Genomic DNA, 12,700 nt, shown 5'->3' with positions numbered 1-12,700 from the left:
AAAACTGTTAGCGACCTAATTACGCTGACTGTGAAGCAGGACAAGACTAGAAAGCGAGGAGGAGGTTCTCTGCAAACCACTTGCTGGGAGATGAGTTACAGAGGTGCTGATAATTGCAAATGAGTGTCCTCAACTTACTCAACAATTTCCAATTTTACAAGCCTGGTCACAGGGCTCCAGTTCATACAGGAACGCTCTAGGCCTTTGGGAGGGATGAAAGGTACAAATGTCAGCCTGTCGTATTAAGGATTTTGTGCTTTTTGCCCTTTCCCTACATAATTTCTCTCTACGCCCCACTTTAATTATTCTTTTGAAATTAAACTTGTAGTTGTAAGTCCTGTAAATACGGGGAGAATGCATGTGGAATATTTAATAATGCGCAGAGTGTAGTTGCGTGATTCCACCACAGGGTATACACATGTGCTCTGTGGACATGTGCCTGCTGGGAATATACCTGTAACCTTGGTACAGGACCTGAGGGCACAGAGCTGCAGCAATCTTGCTGCTCTCAGGCTAAAAAATCCAGAATGTTACTTTCTCCTCTAAAATCCTGGGCTTGCTGAATTGCTGTCACAAGAGTATCCAGGCGTTCCTTCAAATGGCTTCAGCTGGGATGACAGGGAAGGGAGCTAAAAAAGGTTGGTGCAGGGTCTTTCCTGTTGAATGTGGAAGAAAAGGACCGAGATCTGTTTGTTTTAAAAACTAGAGAATTACAGCACATTTCACAAATGCCATAGTTTCCTGTATCTATCCTCCCAGATATTTTCATAACAAGGAGAGTAGCAGTGATTGAGAGAGCTGGATTCAGCTTGGATCCACAAAGATGCCATTGGAGAGCAGCTTTGGACTGAATGACTGGCCAGGTGGTGCTGAGTGGCCAAGAGCTGAGTAGACAAGAGTCTTGTGACATGTTGGTATTCATTAGTCAGTACATTAATGACTTAAAATAAAGTTAAGTTGTTTCATAACCTGTTAGCAGGCTCTACAGAGAAGGATGGCAAGGGTATGTGGGGCGTTAGGAAGGATGTGAGGTTACCTAAGGAGTGTGAGGACATGGGACCCATTGAGGCAGTACTGGATAGCTGTGCTGGCCTTTAACAGTATATAAATATAGCCGACGGAGCGAGCTTTCCCTCAAGCTGCTCCTGAGATTTGCTTCAGTTCAAGCCACTCTGGCCACCCAGAGACACTTGTGTATCTGCAGCAACGATTATCAGGCTGCATCACTTCTCGTAACTATCTCATATAACAACAGACACACATATAGCTTCTTTAAGAAAGATGATAGGCCTTCTCATATGGCTTTTAGATATTCATTAAGGCAATAACAGCTAGTTCCCCCTTCAGCCACCCTTTTTTTTCTTCTTCACTAGGTTTGTGGCATCATAGAATCATAGAATAATTTGGGTTGGAAAGGACCTTAAGATCACCCAGTTCCAACCCCCCTGCCATGGGCAGGGACATTTCACACTAAACAATGTGGCATCCTTTTAAAAACACCGTTTCAATCAGTATGTTATAGCTGCTGTTGTGTCCCCAGATTCTACTTATTATTAGCTTCCACCTTTTCCCCAGTACAGGCACCAGGTTTACGGGGACACAGTTCCCTGAAACACTTCTTAAAAATTAACATTCTACTGGGCAATTTCCATATCTCCAAAACCAAGGCTCTTAGTAAGAGCTCACACACCACAGCCATTAGTTCAGCTATTACATCCCATGCCTTTTTTAAAATTTTGTGTAAATTCCATCTGGTCTTGGCCACTTGTTACTATTCATTTTGTCTATTTGGCAACAGGCAGGATGTAAAGTCATCATCATCAGTTTATTAGCTGAACAATTCTGGCATAGAAGTCAAGCTGTTTTTCTCCCAACGCCGTTTTTTTTCTTTACTGCTGCCACATAACATCCCAAGTAAACAATACAATTTGCTCTTGTACAAGGAGACGGCAGATGTGTGAGACCAGATATAAGTGGGAGCAAAAACTGTGTATTATTCAAATTGCTCCTGTCTCTTCTTCTGCTTTTTTTTTTTTGCCAGAATGGCCTGGGGAAAAAAAAGAGTGCCAACATAAAAATGATGGCCTGTAAATCCATTTTTTTCTAGCTTGATTGCCGCAGGAAGGACAGAAGGAAGTAGAAGACCTGTCATTTGAGGGGAAATACCCCCACATCCCATGGGGTAATAAACAATTCTTGTCAATAACTTGCATAGAATAGGGACTGCTGGCAACTTTACATCTGCTGAAATTATGACCATATCATAGAACAACAAATTTAGGATACAGACCACCTTTTCCCCCAAAATACACAATATATATCAGTGACCATATTGCACCATTCAGTAGTTAGATGAAAGACATCTTTAATGACCATGTTCAGCATTACAACAGAAGCTGCTCTTGACTGGGGGTAGTAGACAGCTGTGAAAAAAAGCTCGCAAATATATTTTTAGAAAGGAATGCCTCAAAGATTATCATTAATTCTACTTGGCCTTGGTGCAGTGTCAAATTCATGCTCAGTGGTGCAGAAAATCAGCATATATGTTTATGTATTTTTAACCAGTTTAGATCAACTTTCTTTTACCCTTACATATATTATCTTTCAATTTTCATTAGAAAATAGTGTCTTTTAAAGTCAGGCTGAGAAGATGAACTTCTAGTACATATTTTCAAAGCTCAATACGTTTGTTTCCATTAAATGCAGGAACCCTGGCAAAATTAAAAAATGTATTTGAAGAACATACTAAAAAAGTCTGAAGAAGCAAAAGAAAAGTGCTAAACAAGACACATCCCAACTCCGCATATTGCAACACTAGACTTGAAGGATTCTGTTACCTAAATAGTAGGCATCATGGACACAATCCAAAACAAACAGGCAATGAGAACTCTGTAAATGCACCAAGAACATTCCCTAGATCAAGCCAACATGAAGCAATGACAACAATGCATCTGAAAATCCACCTCTTTCCGGATGGGGACCTGGGTCAATTCTATAAAGAGGTGATAAGACTTCATGGACTCTAAAGTTTTAATCATTTTCTGACCAATGTTCCTTCTGCCTTTAAACTAAATCTGCTTTGCCACCTCACCTCCTGTACAAAATAATCAAATAGTAAGAGCACTTACCCAAGCTGAGAGATACCTGCCAACTCTTCCTGTCGCTTGAGGAGTTCAGATCCCAAGCTGTTGTTCCTGTAGCTGTATGGCTCTCAGCAAGCTCACAGAATGTGCGTAAGCCCATGCAGGAATGCATGAACATTCTCAGTATTCCTCCTGAAGTACTGTTCTCCAAGAGAAAAGGAAAAAAAAAGAACAAGTCTACAGGAGTGCTTGGGACATAGGAAAAGTAGGGTTACTGGTTAGGAAACCCATCTGTTTAGCTCTACATATTCAACCTTATTCAAAGATGTCTGCATACTTCATAGCAGGCAACCATTGATTAAATAGCATAAATGGACACCTCCTTGCCAGTGATACTACAGAGGTGTGGTTATCTCTCACTCTAGTTTACTTCTAACTCAGAACACTGAATTTTTCCTTCATGTCAGAGCACCTTCAAGAGAAATTATAGTTTCATTCTCTGCTTTCCTCATTGTAACTGTCTTGTAATTGAGTGATAAAGCTGCACACTAAATTAATAGCAATAAATGTGAAATTATGCCCAGGAGAAAAAAATAATCCCATTTCTACACACAAAAATGGGTTCTAAGATGACCATTACTACTTAGAAGAGATCAGACAGATACAAATCTATTCCTCAGAAAACATTAACTTCTATGTTTGGTAATGGTTCAAAAAGCAAAATCAATTGGTTTACATTATCAGGAAAAGAATGGAGCACAAAGAGAAACTTTCACATGAGAAACTATTGCATGAGGCAGGAAAGGCTGTGGTGATCATGTACCCCAAAAGTAGAACAATGAACTGGGTAGGGCTTAGAGAAGGACAACAACAGTGAAAAAAGCAATGGGATCACTTCTGAATTAGTTATTATTAAGGAATATAAAAGCATGGGTGGAAAAGAGAGTAGAGAGGAAACAATGTTCCACTGTAGATTTTTCTAATTCATTTTTCAGATGGATAGCTCAGAAATAAAGTAGTTGTTCTTCATACATGCAATTAACCTACTGATACATGATGGTGTAAATGCTAAATGCTTACAGAGGACCAAAACTGACTGAATACATTAAAACCAATTTAATCTAAAGACATAACATCCGAATTGGGGATTCCTTGAACCATTAGATTTTGAAGGCTTACTCTGGGTAAGCTTCACTAAATGTGAACTCTGTTCTTATATTCTTTCCTGTACATCTGTCCTGGCCATGGCTGGGGACAGAACAAGGGTTTGAGGGACAAAACACAGCTGTTCTTACATTTTTGTCTAATGGGTATATGGGTTTAAGTGGCCCATGTCAGACGAATGAATTATATCTAGATATCTCAATAAAAGAGAGGAAAGTTGGAGGAAGAAAGCAGCTGATTTTAAGAGTCTTCAGTCCCACCTATTTTGTTGTGTAAAGCAATTTTGTGCTTTCTCTAATCAATAGCTCATATACTGAGACAAAGCAATAGAGAATAAAAACATGGGATGCAATTCATGTGACTAAAAATAGCCAACTGACACCATTTTAGACAGTCAAAATAGCCAACTGACACCATTTTAGACAGTCCTGTATTTGACAACAATAATTCACAACTACATTGTATCCCCCAAAGTTCTCAGAAAATGCTAATTTTGTATCAGCCTTTGTATCAGCCCTTATGCACCCAACATAATACCACTTAGACATCTACACTTTGAAGACACTTTTATTTCTACTCACCACCACCTTCATAACTAATTTCCAGTAGCTACCACCATTGCTAGTCCAGCCAGGTCAAAGATGAGGCCATTGAGCCCCAGGATAGAGAGTGAGATTATGCAAAGAGATACTTAAGAAAAGATTTAATAAGAAGATGGCAGAAGACAGGAAAGACCGTGGTGATCAGGTGCAGGGCTCAGCCAGACAGGCTCACAGTGACTGAACCTGTTTTACATGCAACCATTCCCTTTTATACCCTTTCCTGTTTACCTCCTCTTTGCTCCTCCCTGTCCCCCGCCCTTCCTCTGCACGTCCTCTTCTGGGTTTGTAAAGGTCTGCCAGCTCCTTCACCCACCCCAGCCCTGAGATCTCCCTTGGTTTTATCAGTCATGAAGTTCAGGTTGATCCTTCTGGAAGTGGCACCTGTAGTTTCGTGATAACCTATCAGTTAGTGCCACTAGTGAGGTTTGTTTCTTTTTGTTGTCTCCATGTTTGTTTTGTCAGATCTGTGTCTGTATATATTGTTCTGGTTCACCCTTCCACCTTAATTTCCCAACTGACAATGTTTCCTTGCCTGAATGCACATTTTCACATGCTCAACATGCCTTCAAGTAGTGTGACTGACCAGGTTTGGTTGTCATCACCTCCTCCCTTACTATTTGTCAGTCAGATTTGTGTCACACTATGTACTTGTTCATGGCTTTCTCTTTCCTACTGTCCTTGTGGTGTCAAAAAAGGCCCTTAACCAGATACTTTTAAAGAAGCAGACATTCTCCTTCCACATACAGTTACAGAACAAGCCAAAGTTATTCTGGTTTGACATTCAGCCTGCTCCATGACATCCTCTGCACAATAACGCAGTGGCACAAAAACCAAGCTCCTTCCTGCAGGCTGAGACCTTGAGTATGCCTGCAGGCCTCAAGTATTGTAAACCCACAGGCCAGGACTGCAAGCTTGTCTTGTGGTCCATAAGATAGCAGTTGTCTTTCTCTGACCCAAGCTTGCAGATTCTTCAGGCTTGTCACAATCCAATAGAGTGGTATAAAGGCATTTAATGAGAGAAAAATTCTGCCTTACTAGTCTTCCTCAGCATGTGCAGATAGGCAGAGAGGATAGGATGGGATATATGAAAATCATAGTCCATAAAGAAATAATTGTGCACAATTATAAAATAAATCATCTTGGAAGTCAGGAGCCAAGTGTTGCCTTATTTGTCATTATCAGAGCTGTCTTTGGGTTCTTCTGTCCTGGCACAGAGCAACGTGAAAAGAACAGGTCAGTGCAGCTGACTCCATACAACTTTAAACCAATCCTGTCTCTGATGAATTAGCACAGAGATTAGAGCTTCAACACATTTACCACTGAAGAGTAAAATATTATTGACCAAAAATAGAGTGCTTGAATGCTGCGTGGGCAGAAGGTTACGTATAAAGAGCCACCGCTGAAAGGACCCTTATTCTTTGTTACCTCAGCATCTCAGGGTAAGTCTAATTTGCTTGCTTCCTACTCTGACCATGACAACTCCACATCTTTGCAAAGAGGTGGAATATGTAGGGGCATTTTCTTCTCATTCCCCACTTCTAATTTTCCAGGTTGTGCTTTACATGCAATGTCAAGGTTATACGATCCAAACTACTCCAATATAGTGGTACAAACAGAAGAGCAATGACATGCCTTTCCTTGGAGGGCCCTTCTACAAGCTTTGCTACCTCCGAGTCCTATGAAAGGCACAGGAAAACTAACTCTGAAAGCAGTTGAAATTGACTGGGAATATACATGTAATCCATCTGATATTTTCCTAGGTGTTAGATTTGTTTTCAACAGATGACAGTAATGTCAGGAGCATAAGTTTTTCTGTGGAATTTGGTTCTAGCTCAAGAGTTGTAAAGTTCTGCGTAAAATTCAGCTGCTGGGACAGACTACACAAAGTGTATAAATGTTTGATAGAGCATACACTCAAGACAATGGACAGGTTTTGATTTAACTCTCTCTTTCATTTCTTTAACCATTCCACACAGATACTGAAAGCAGATTTCCTCCTGGGCTCTCTAAAGGTAAGGTTTTAACGAATAACATGTAGTTTTGCTAATCCTAAGCAATGAGTAAAGTCAATGGCAAAGGCAGATGGCAAGAGACTGTGTTCCAGAACCAGGTTCACTGCAAAGGACAAATGCTGTTTTAATCAATATGAGCATATTCACAGTTCTTGGTAGGAAACAGTCCACATATTGGGAAAGAGGAGTGACAGATACTCAAGCTTAGCCAAGAGGATGTAGGAGAGAGTGACAATAATGTCTTTATGTGGTGTAACCTGGGATTTATAGGTGATTAAAATCAACCCCTGCCACATGCACAGCTGCTGGAATCATGAAACTGAGGCTGTTGTCAGACAGGAGGCTCAAAGTACAGTTCAAGAAGGGTCTAAGCTTGTCCACCTTAAGTTTCCCCTGGGGTAAGTTCTAGAACATTATATGCTGACTTTGGCTTATCACACACATCCTGAAACCAGAACAAAGTTCAGGACAATCTTGTCTCCTGTCTGATAGATCTGTTTATGTACAAAATGTCACCTTCACAGAGAATTTAATATGCACTATTCCCTCCCAGTTTTTCTGGGACGGTTAGTGATTGACTGGGAGAGTTCACCAGAGACACAGAAGGAGCCTAATACCAAAAACTGCTCAGTGAAATTGGAGCTGAAAAGAATGGAAGTACACGTTATTCTCCCAGAGAATACCTTATTCTCTGTTCATGAATGTCCAAAGATTTAAATTTTACGCTATCTCCTATTGAAGACATACAGTAGCTTAACAGACTGTGGCTCTTGAGAAATACAACCTATTGGCATGTTCCGATACTCTGCTTAACCTTTTCATGGACACTGAAATAATTTCTCTCCTTGTTTCATGTTGCTTCTCTAGAAGCAGGATCATATAGGCAAAAAAAATGCTGGGCTGTATATACATAGAATAATAATTTCAAAGTTAAAGGTCCTGGATTCTGTGGCTTGAAATTAACGGCTCTTGAGACATGCAGCCCCTCTAAGTCCAGCGAGGTACATACCCCATAGCAAGTAGGCTTTGCTGAGAGAGATCAGCACTTCTACAGCAATGTGTCCAAAAGCAGCATTACAAATGCCTTCAGAGTCCCTTCATTGTTTCCTTGATTAAAACCACTCCATGCTGATTAAGTCAGTATTGCGATGCCTAGGAAGATACATCTGAGTTGTTCTATTCTGTCCCATTAACTTCTTTAATACCACAGTGTATCAAACAGCCAATGATGTATCAGGAGTTTTGGATTTTGCTATTTAATGGATTTTTTTAGCCTGTATATTACCTTGCCTGGGGAAGAACATTCTGGTAATGCTAGTTCCTGCCTACATCATTTCTGCCTCTGTTATTTCCAAATGCTCTTGAATTACCTACACCAGTCCACCTGAATGTAGCAACCAATAGCATCTATTTGTGTTGAAGAATTTTGAATTTTTACTAGATATTGGTGCCCATGGCAGGTGGGTAGGAACTAGATGACCTTAAGGTTCTTTCCAACCCTAACTATTCTATGATTCTATATGTAACATTAAATTGAGCATAAAGCAGTTTTCTGTAATATTTCTGCTACACAAATCCCTAGTTGAATGCCTGCTCCATCTTGGTACACATTTATTGTTTTTTTTTTATGATTTATAACCAATATTACTCCATATAATATGTTAAAGCTAAAAGGTACCTTGTTATTTAAATTCTTTGAAATATTATATCAGGTACTTTTTTACCTAGATAATGCTATGCCATTAATGATTACCTTCACCATACATTATATTCCTTTATTAGCTAATTTTGCCACAGATCTGAAAAGATGTTTTATATTTGGTTCATATGATAAACAGGTTTGGCTTTAAACAGATGATGATTGACCCTCACTATTTGTTCCAGCGCCAAACAGAAAATAGCTGAGCTTTCCTTGCTTGGTATTAAAATATAGAAAACAGAAGGGTGCCAAGAATACCTCCACCTAGAAATCATGTGTAAGAGCCAATCTGCTTAACTTACAGATCTTATTTATGTCTAGATTTTTAGCTATCTAATGAAACTATCTAAGTGGTTAGTGTACGTAGCTTTGAGAAGGATGTGACTGTGCAGCTGTGTGAATAGCAAATGAAGATACGGCAGGAGAGGCTTTGAAAGACTTCTAGCTTGAAGTCTCTGCCTTCACTTCTGCACACAGGCGCATTATTTAAGGGTGATGCCTTTAAAGGCAATTTTTTTCTTTTTTGTAAACATCTCTGTCTACAAAAGGAACTTGCTTTATTAGGACTTCTTCAGATACTTAAAATTAAGGCAGAAATTAAGTGCCTTACATTGATTAGTCTCCTTCCTTTTAGTCATTGAACATACCCATTTTCTGGATAAATATAAATTAAAAATGCACAGGTTCTCTGAAACCTTTCTGAATTCCTCTAGAGCAACTCCAGCCATGAGTTCTGATGCAGAGATGGCAGTTTTTGGAGAAGCTGCTCCCTATTTACGGAAGACTGAGAAGGAGAGAATTGAAGCCCAGAACCGCCCATTTGATGCTAAGACAGCCTGTTTTGTAGTGGATGAAAAGCAAATGTATGTTAAAGCCACTATACAAAGTAGAGAAGGCGGCAAAGTCACAGTTAAAACATATGATGATACAGTAAGTGATACCAACAGCTACTCACGCATGACCATCTAGTCCAGGCAGTTCCCTCACTTAGATTTCTTCTCCTGTTGTTCTCTTCTGCTTTTCTCAGACTGTGACTGTAACTGATGACCAGGTCTTTCCCATGAACCCTCCCAAGTACGATAAAATCGAGGACATGGCCATGATGACCCACCTCCATGAACCCGCTGTGCTGTACAACCTCAAAGAGCGTTACGCAGCCTGGATGATCTACGTAAGTACCAGCAGCAGTCTTCCTCTGGGTAGCTGGGAGGAACTGCTCTGCCAGCCTAAGTGGAAGCCAACGTGCTGTCTCCCTTCCCCACAGACCTACTCGGGTCTCTTCTGTGTCACCGTCAACCCCTACAAGTGGCTGCCGGTGTACAGCCAGCAGGTGGTAGCTGGTTACCGAGGCAAGAAGCGCCAGGAGGCCCCTCCACACATCTTCTCAATCTCTGACAATGCATATCAGTCCATGCTGACTGGTGAGTCTTTTGGCAAGAACAGGAAAATACTGATATACACAGGGTTACTGCTTGGTCAAGAAACATTTGAGAGTTCAGGCATCCTAGGTGGTGCTCTACTCAGTGCCTGTATGGAAACAGCTCCCATAACAAAGAGTCACAGAATCACAGACTGGTAGGTTGAAAGGGACCTCTGGAGATCATCTTAGTCAACTCCCTTGTTATGCAGATTCACCTAAAGCACGTGACATGGGATGAGTTTTGAACATCCCCAGAGAAGGAAGCTCTACAGCCTCTCTGGCAGCCTGTTACAGTGCTTTGTCTTCCTCATATTCAGATGGAACATTCAGTGTTTCAGTCTGTGCCTGCTGTCCCTTATCCTATCACTGGATAACAGCCTGGTACCATCCTCTTGACACCCACCCTTAAAATGTTTGCATGCATTGATAAGATCCCCTCTCAGTCATCTCTTCTCCAAGCTAAACAGGCCCAGGTCTCTCAGCCTTTCCTCGAAAGAGAGATGTTCCAGTTCCTTTATCAGCTTTGATTAAGGATCACTGGGCCCTCTTCAGTAGTTCCTTGTACTCGGAAGCCCAGAACTCCAGATGCAGCCTCAACAAAGCAGACTGAAGTCTAATGGAACAACTCAAGATTAGACTGCTTGTGGCATCTTAATGACCTCTGTGCTCTCTGGAAAGGTAGTAGCCAGCTGCCTGGCTTTGTGCCCACTCTCCTAGTGAGGAATTTAAAGAAACAGTAAAGCAACACAGCAGAGAATCTGATTCTGATTGGAAAAATATTTAAGCCAAACAGTGAGGAGGAAGCCTTGTAAAGAACCATCCCTCTGTGAAAAAAAAAAAAAAAAAAAAGAAAATAAAAATCCGCATGGAGACTAATGCAGAGTTTACCTTCTCTGGTTACAAAGTGATAAATACAGTGACAATACAGTTATTTCCCTTGAAGTCAGTCAGTTATGTCTGAGGAACAGAAGTCCTTCACTTCTCATTTCAACATCTCTTTCTGGTACTTTGTTTTCAGATTCTTGCAACCAGTCAATCCTTATCACGTGAGTATGTTTGGATACACGTTTCAAAGCTGACAGAGAAGTAAAGATGTTTCCTATTTCCTGTTTTCTGTAACAATTAATACTTTCATTCCAACAGTGGAGAATCTGGAGCAGGGAAGACTGTGAATACCAAGCGAGTCATCCAGTACTTTGCAACAATTGCAGTTAGTGGTGACAAAAAGAAAGAAGAAGAAAAGAGTGGCAAACTGCAGGTATGCCTCTTGCTCCCCCTTCTCGAGTTTGCTCAAGACTGTGCCTGCAGAGCAGAAGCTATCAATGCATCTTTTTGGGTTGCACAACTATCAATAGGTAGAAAGTGTAGCACTGCTGAGGAGACAGTCAGGATGCACAGTCCAAGCACACCAATGCTCATTTACCCCTGCTACCTGGCCTCCATCCCCCTGAACACTAGTGGAACTCTACTTAAAGGAGCATTTTCTTTATGTAGGAAAGGTCCAAGCCTCAGTTTCTCTCCAGTCTTCATTTACACAGGAGAAGTCTTCACTAGGGAAAGGAAGACAATGTAAGACAGCAATTTTCTCTGCACTACGAATCAGTTCATCAGTATCCTACAAGTTCAGCCACATCCACTGCCCCGAGTGGCTGCAAGTGTAAAGAGAGCAGCTGGTTCCCAGTGGCACATGACTGTGCCATCCCTATTCCTTGGTTTGACTCCTATTGACAGGGGAAGTGCAGTAACTCTGGACTCCATCGTGCTTATATTGAAGTTAAAAGCCTTTTCAATTGCATCAGGTAGTAGTTTCCACTGGCTTGTTCTCCTGCCTGTGGTCAAAGTAACAGCCCTTAGTGGAGGCATAAGAAAAGGGACAGATTTTGGACAGCTGGGACCACTTGCCTGACAGTGGAAATGTAACCTCAAAAAGGATCCTTCCAGGGAAGAAAGCATATACCCTACTGACCCTTCCTGCTGAGCAGCCCCACTGCCACAATCTGAGCCCACTGGTGTATTTGCAAAGCATGGGTTTCACTCCCTAGCACAGAGCAAGCAACAAACATCCTTGCAGCACAAGTGTGTGTCACCAAAGTCTTTGAGATGGTATGTGCATCAAAGTGGGTGACACGTGTCAGCATGTTATTTGAGTACCCAAGGGCACAGAGGAACGTAAGGAGATTCCAAGGCTGAATATGCTTTCCACACTTAGAGGCAGGTGTCTGTGATTGATGGGCTGTTATGGACAAGGCAAGTGCATCATAAACACTCTTTCCATCAGCAGCATTTGAGAATATCCTGGGCTCAGCTTTCACCAGCTGCCCACTATGCCAGCACTGATTGCAGAACTTGGAGACAGCTGAGAGATGTCTGTGTTTGATATAAGGAAATTCACCTGGCTCTCAGATGGATAAAACTTTATTCTGCCTTCTTCCAAATAGCCTATTTTATAGTATTCACAATCTCTGTAACAGAAGTATGTGCCTCTTCATAAGAACATTAAATAAAACACTCAGGATATAGTTCTATTTAGCCCAGAATCCTACCTCAGATGTAGGCTGCAATCAGATGCCAGGCAAGAGTATACTAGTACAGGAACATGTAACAACATTTCTCTAGAATACTGTCTCAGCGTCCAGCACTTTGTCACCCAGCCTCTAGGCAGGTCTCCAGAATGAACTTTGTAAAGAATTGCCATGCCATCTTCTATGCTATTCTCCATG

At 41.2% G+C, this 12,700-nt stretch overlaps 1 protein-coding gene across 1 annotated transcript in view; it reads left to right on the top strand.

Annotated features, from left to right (window-relative positions):
* Positions 1-9,286: 9,286 nt before the first annotated feature.
* LOC130606620 (myosin-1B-like) overlaps positions 9,287-12,700 on the top strand; it is a 32,759-nt gene continuing 29,345 nt past the window's right edge. Inside the window, exons 1-5 of the mRNA XM_057423139.1 lie at positions 9,287-9,490; positions 9,588-9,731; positions 9,825-9,981; positions 10,999-11,026; positions 11,124-11,238. Of these exons, the coding sequence (XP_057279122.1) occupies positions 9,287-9,490; positions 9,588-9,731; positions 9,825-9,981; positions 10,999-11,026; positions 11,124-11,238 (648 nt within the window). The remainder of the gene's footprint in view (positions 9,491-9,587; positions 9,732-9,824; positions 9,982-10,998; positions 11,027-11,123; positions 11,239-12,700) is intronic.

This window comes from Pezoporus wallicus, unplaced genomic scaffold (assembly GCF_028554395.1).
Source record: "Pezoporus wallicus isolate ANWC-B61680 ecotype Strahan unplaced genomic scaffold, APGP_CSIRO_Pwel_v1 contig_8723, whole genome shotgun sequence".
Taxonomy (NCBI): domain Eukaryota; kingdom Metazoa; phylum Chordata; class Aves; order Psittaciformes; family Psittacidae; genus Pezoporus; species Pezoporus wallicus.
The sequence above is the reverse complement of the archived record's forward strand: the minus strand, read 5'-3'. Positions and strand labels throughout refer to the sequence as shown.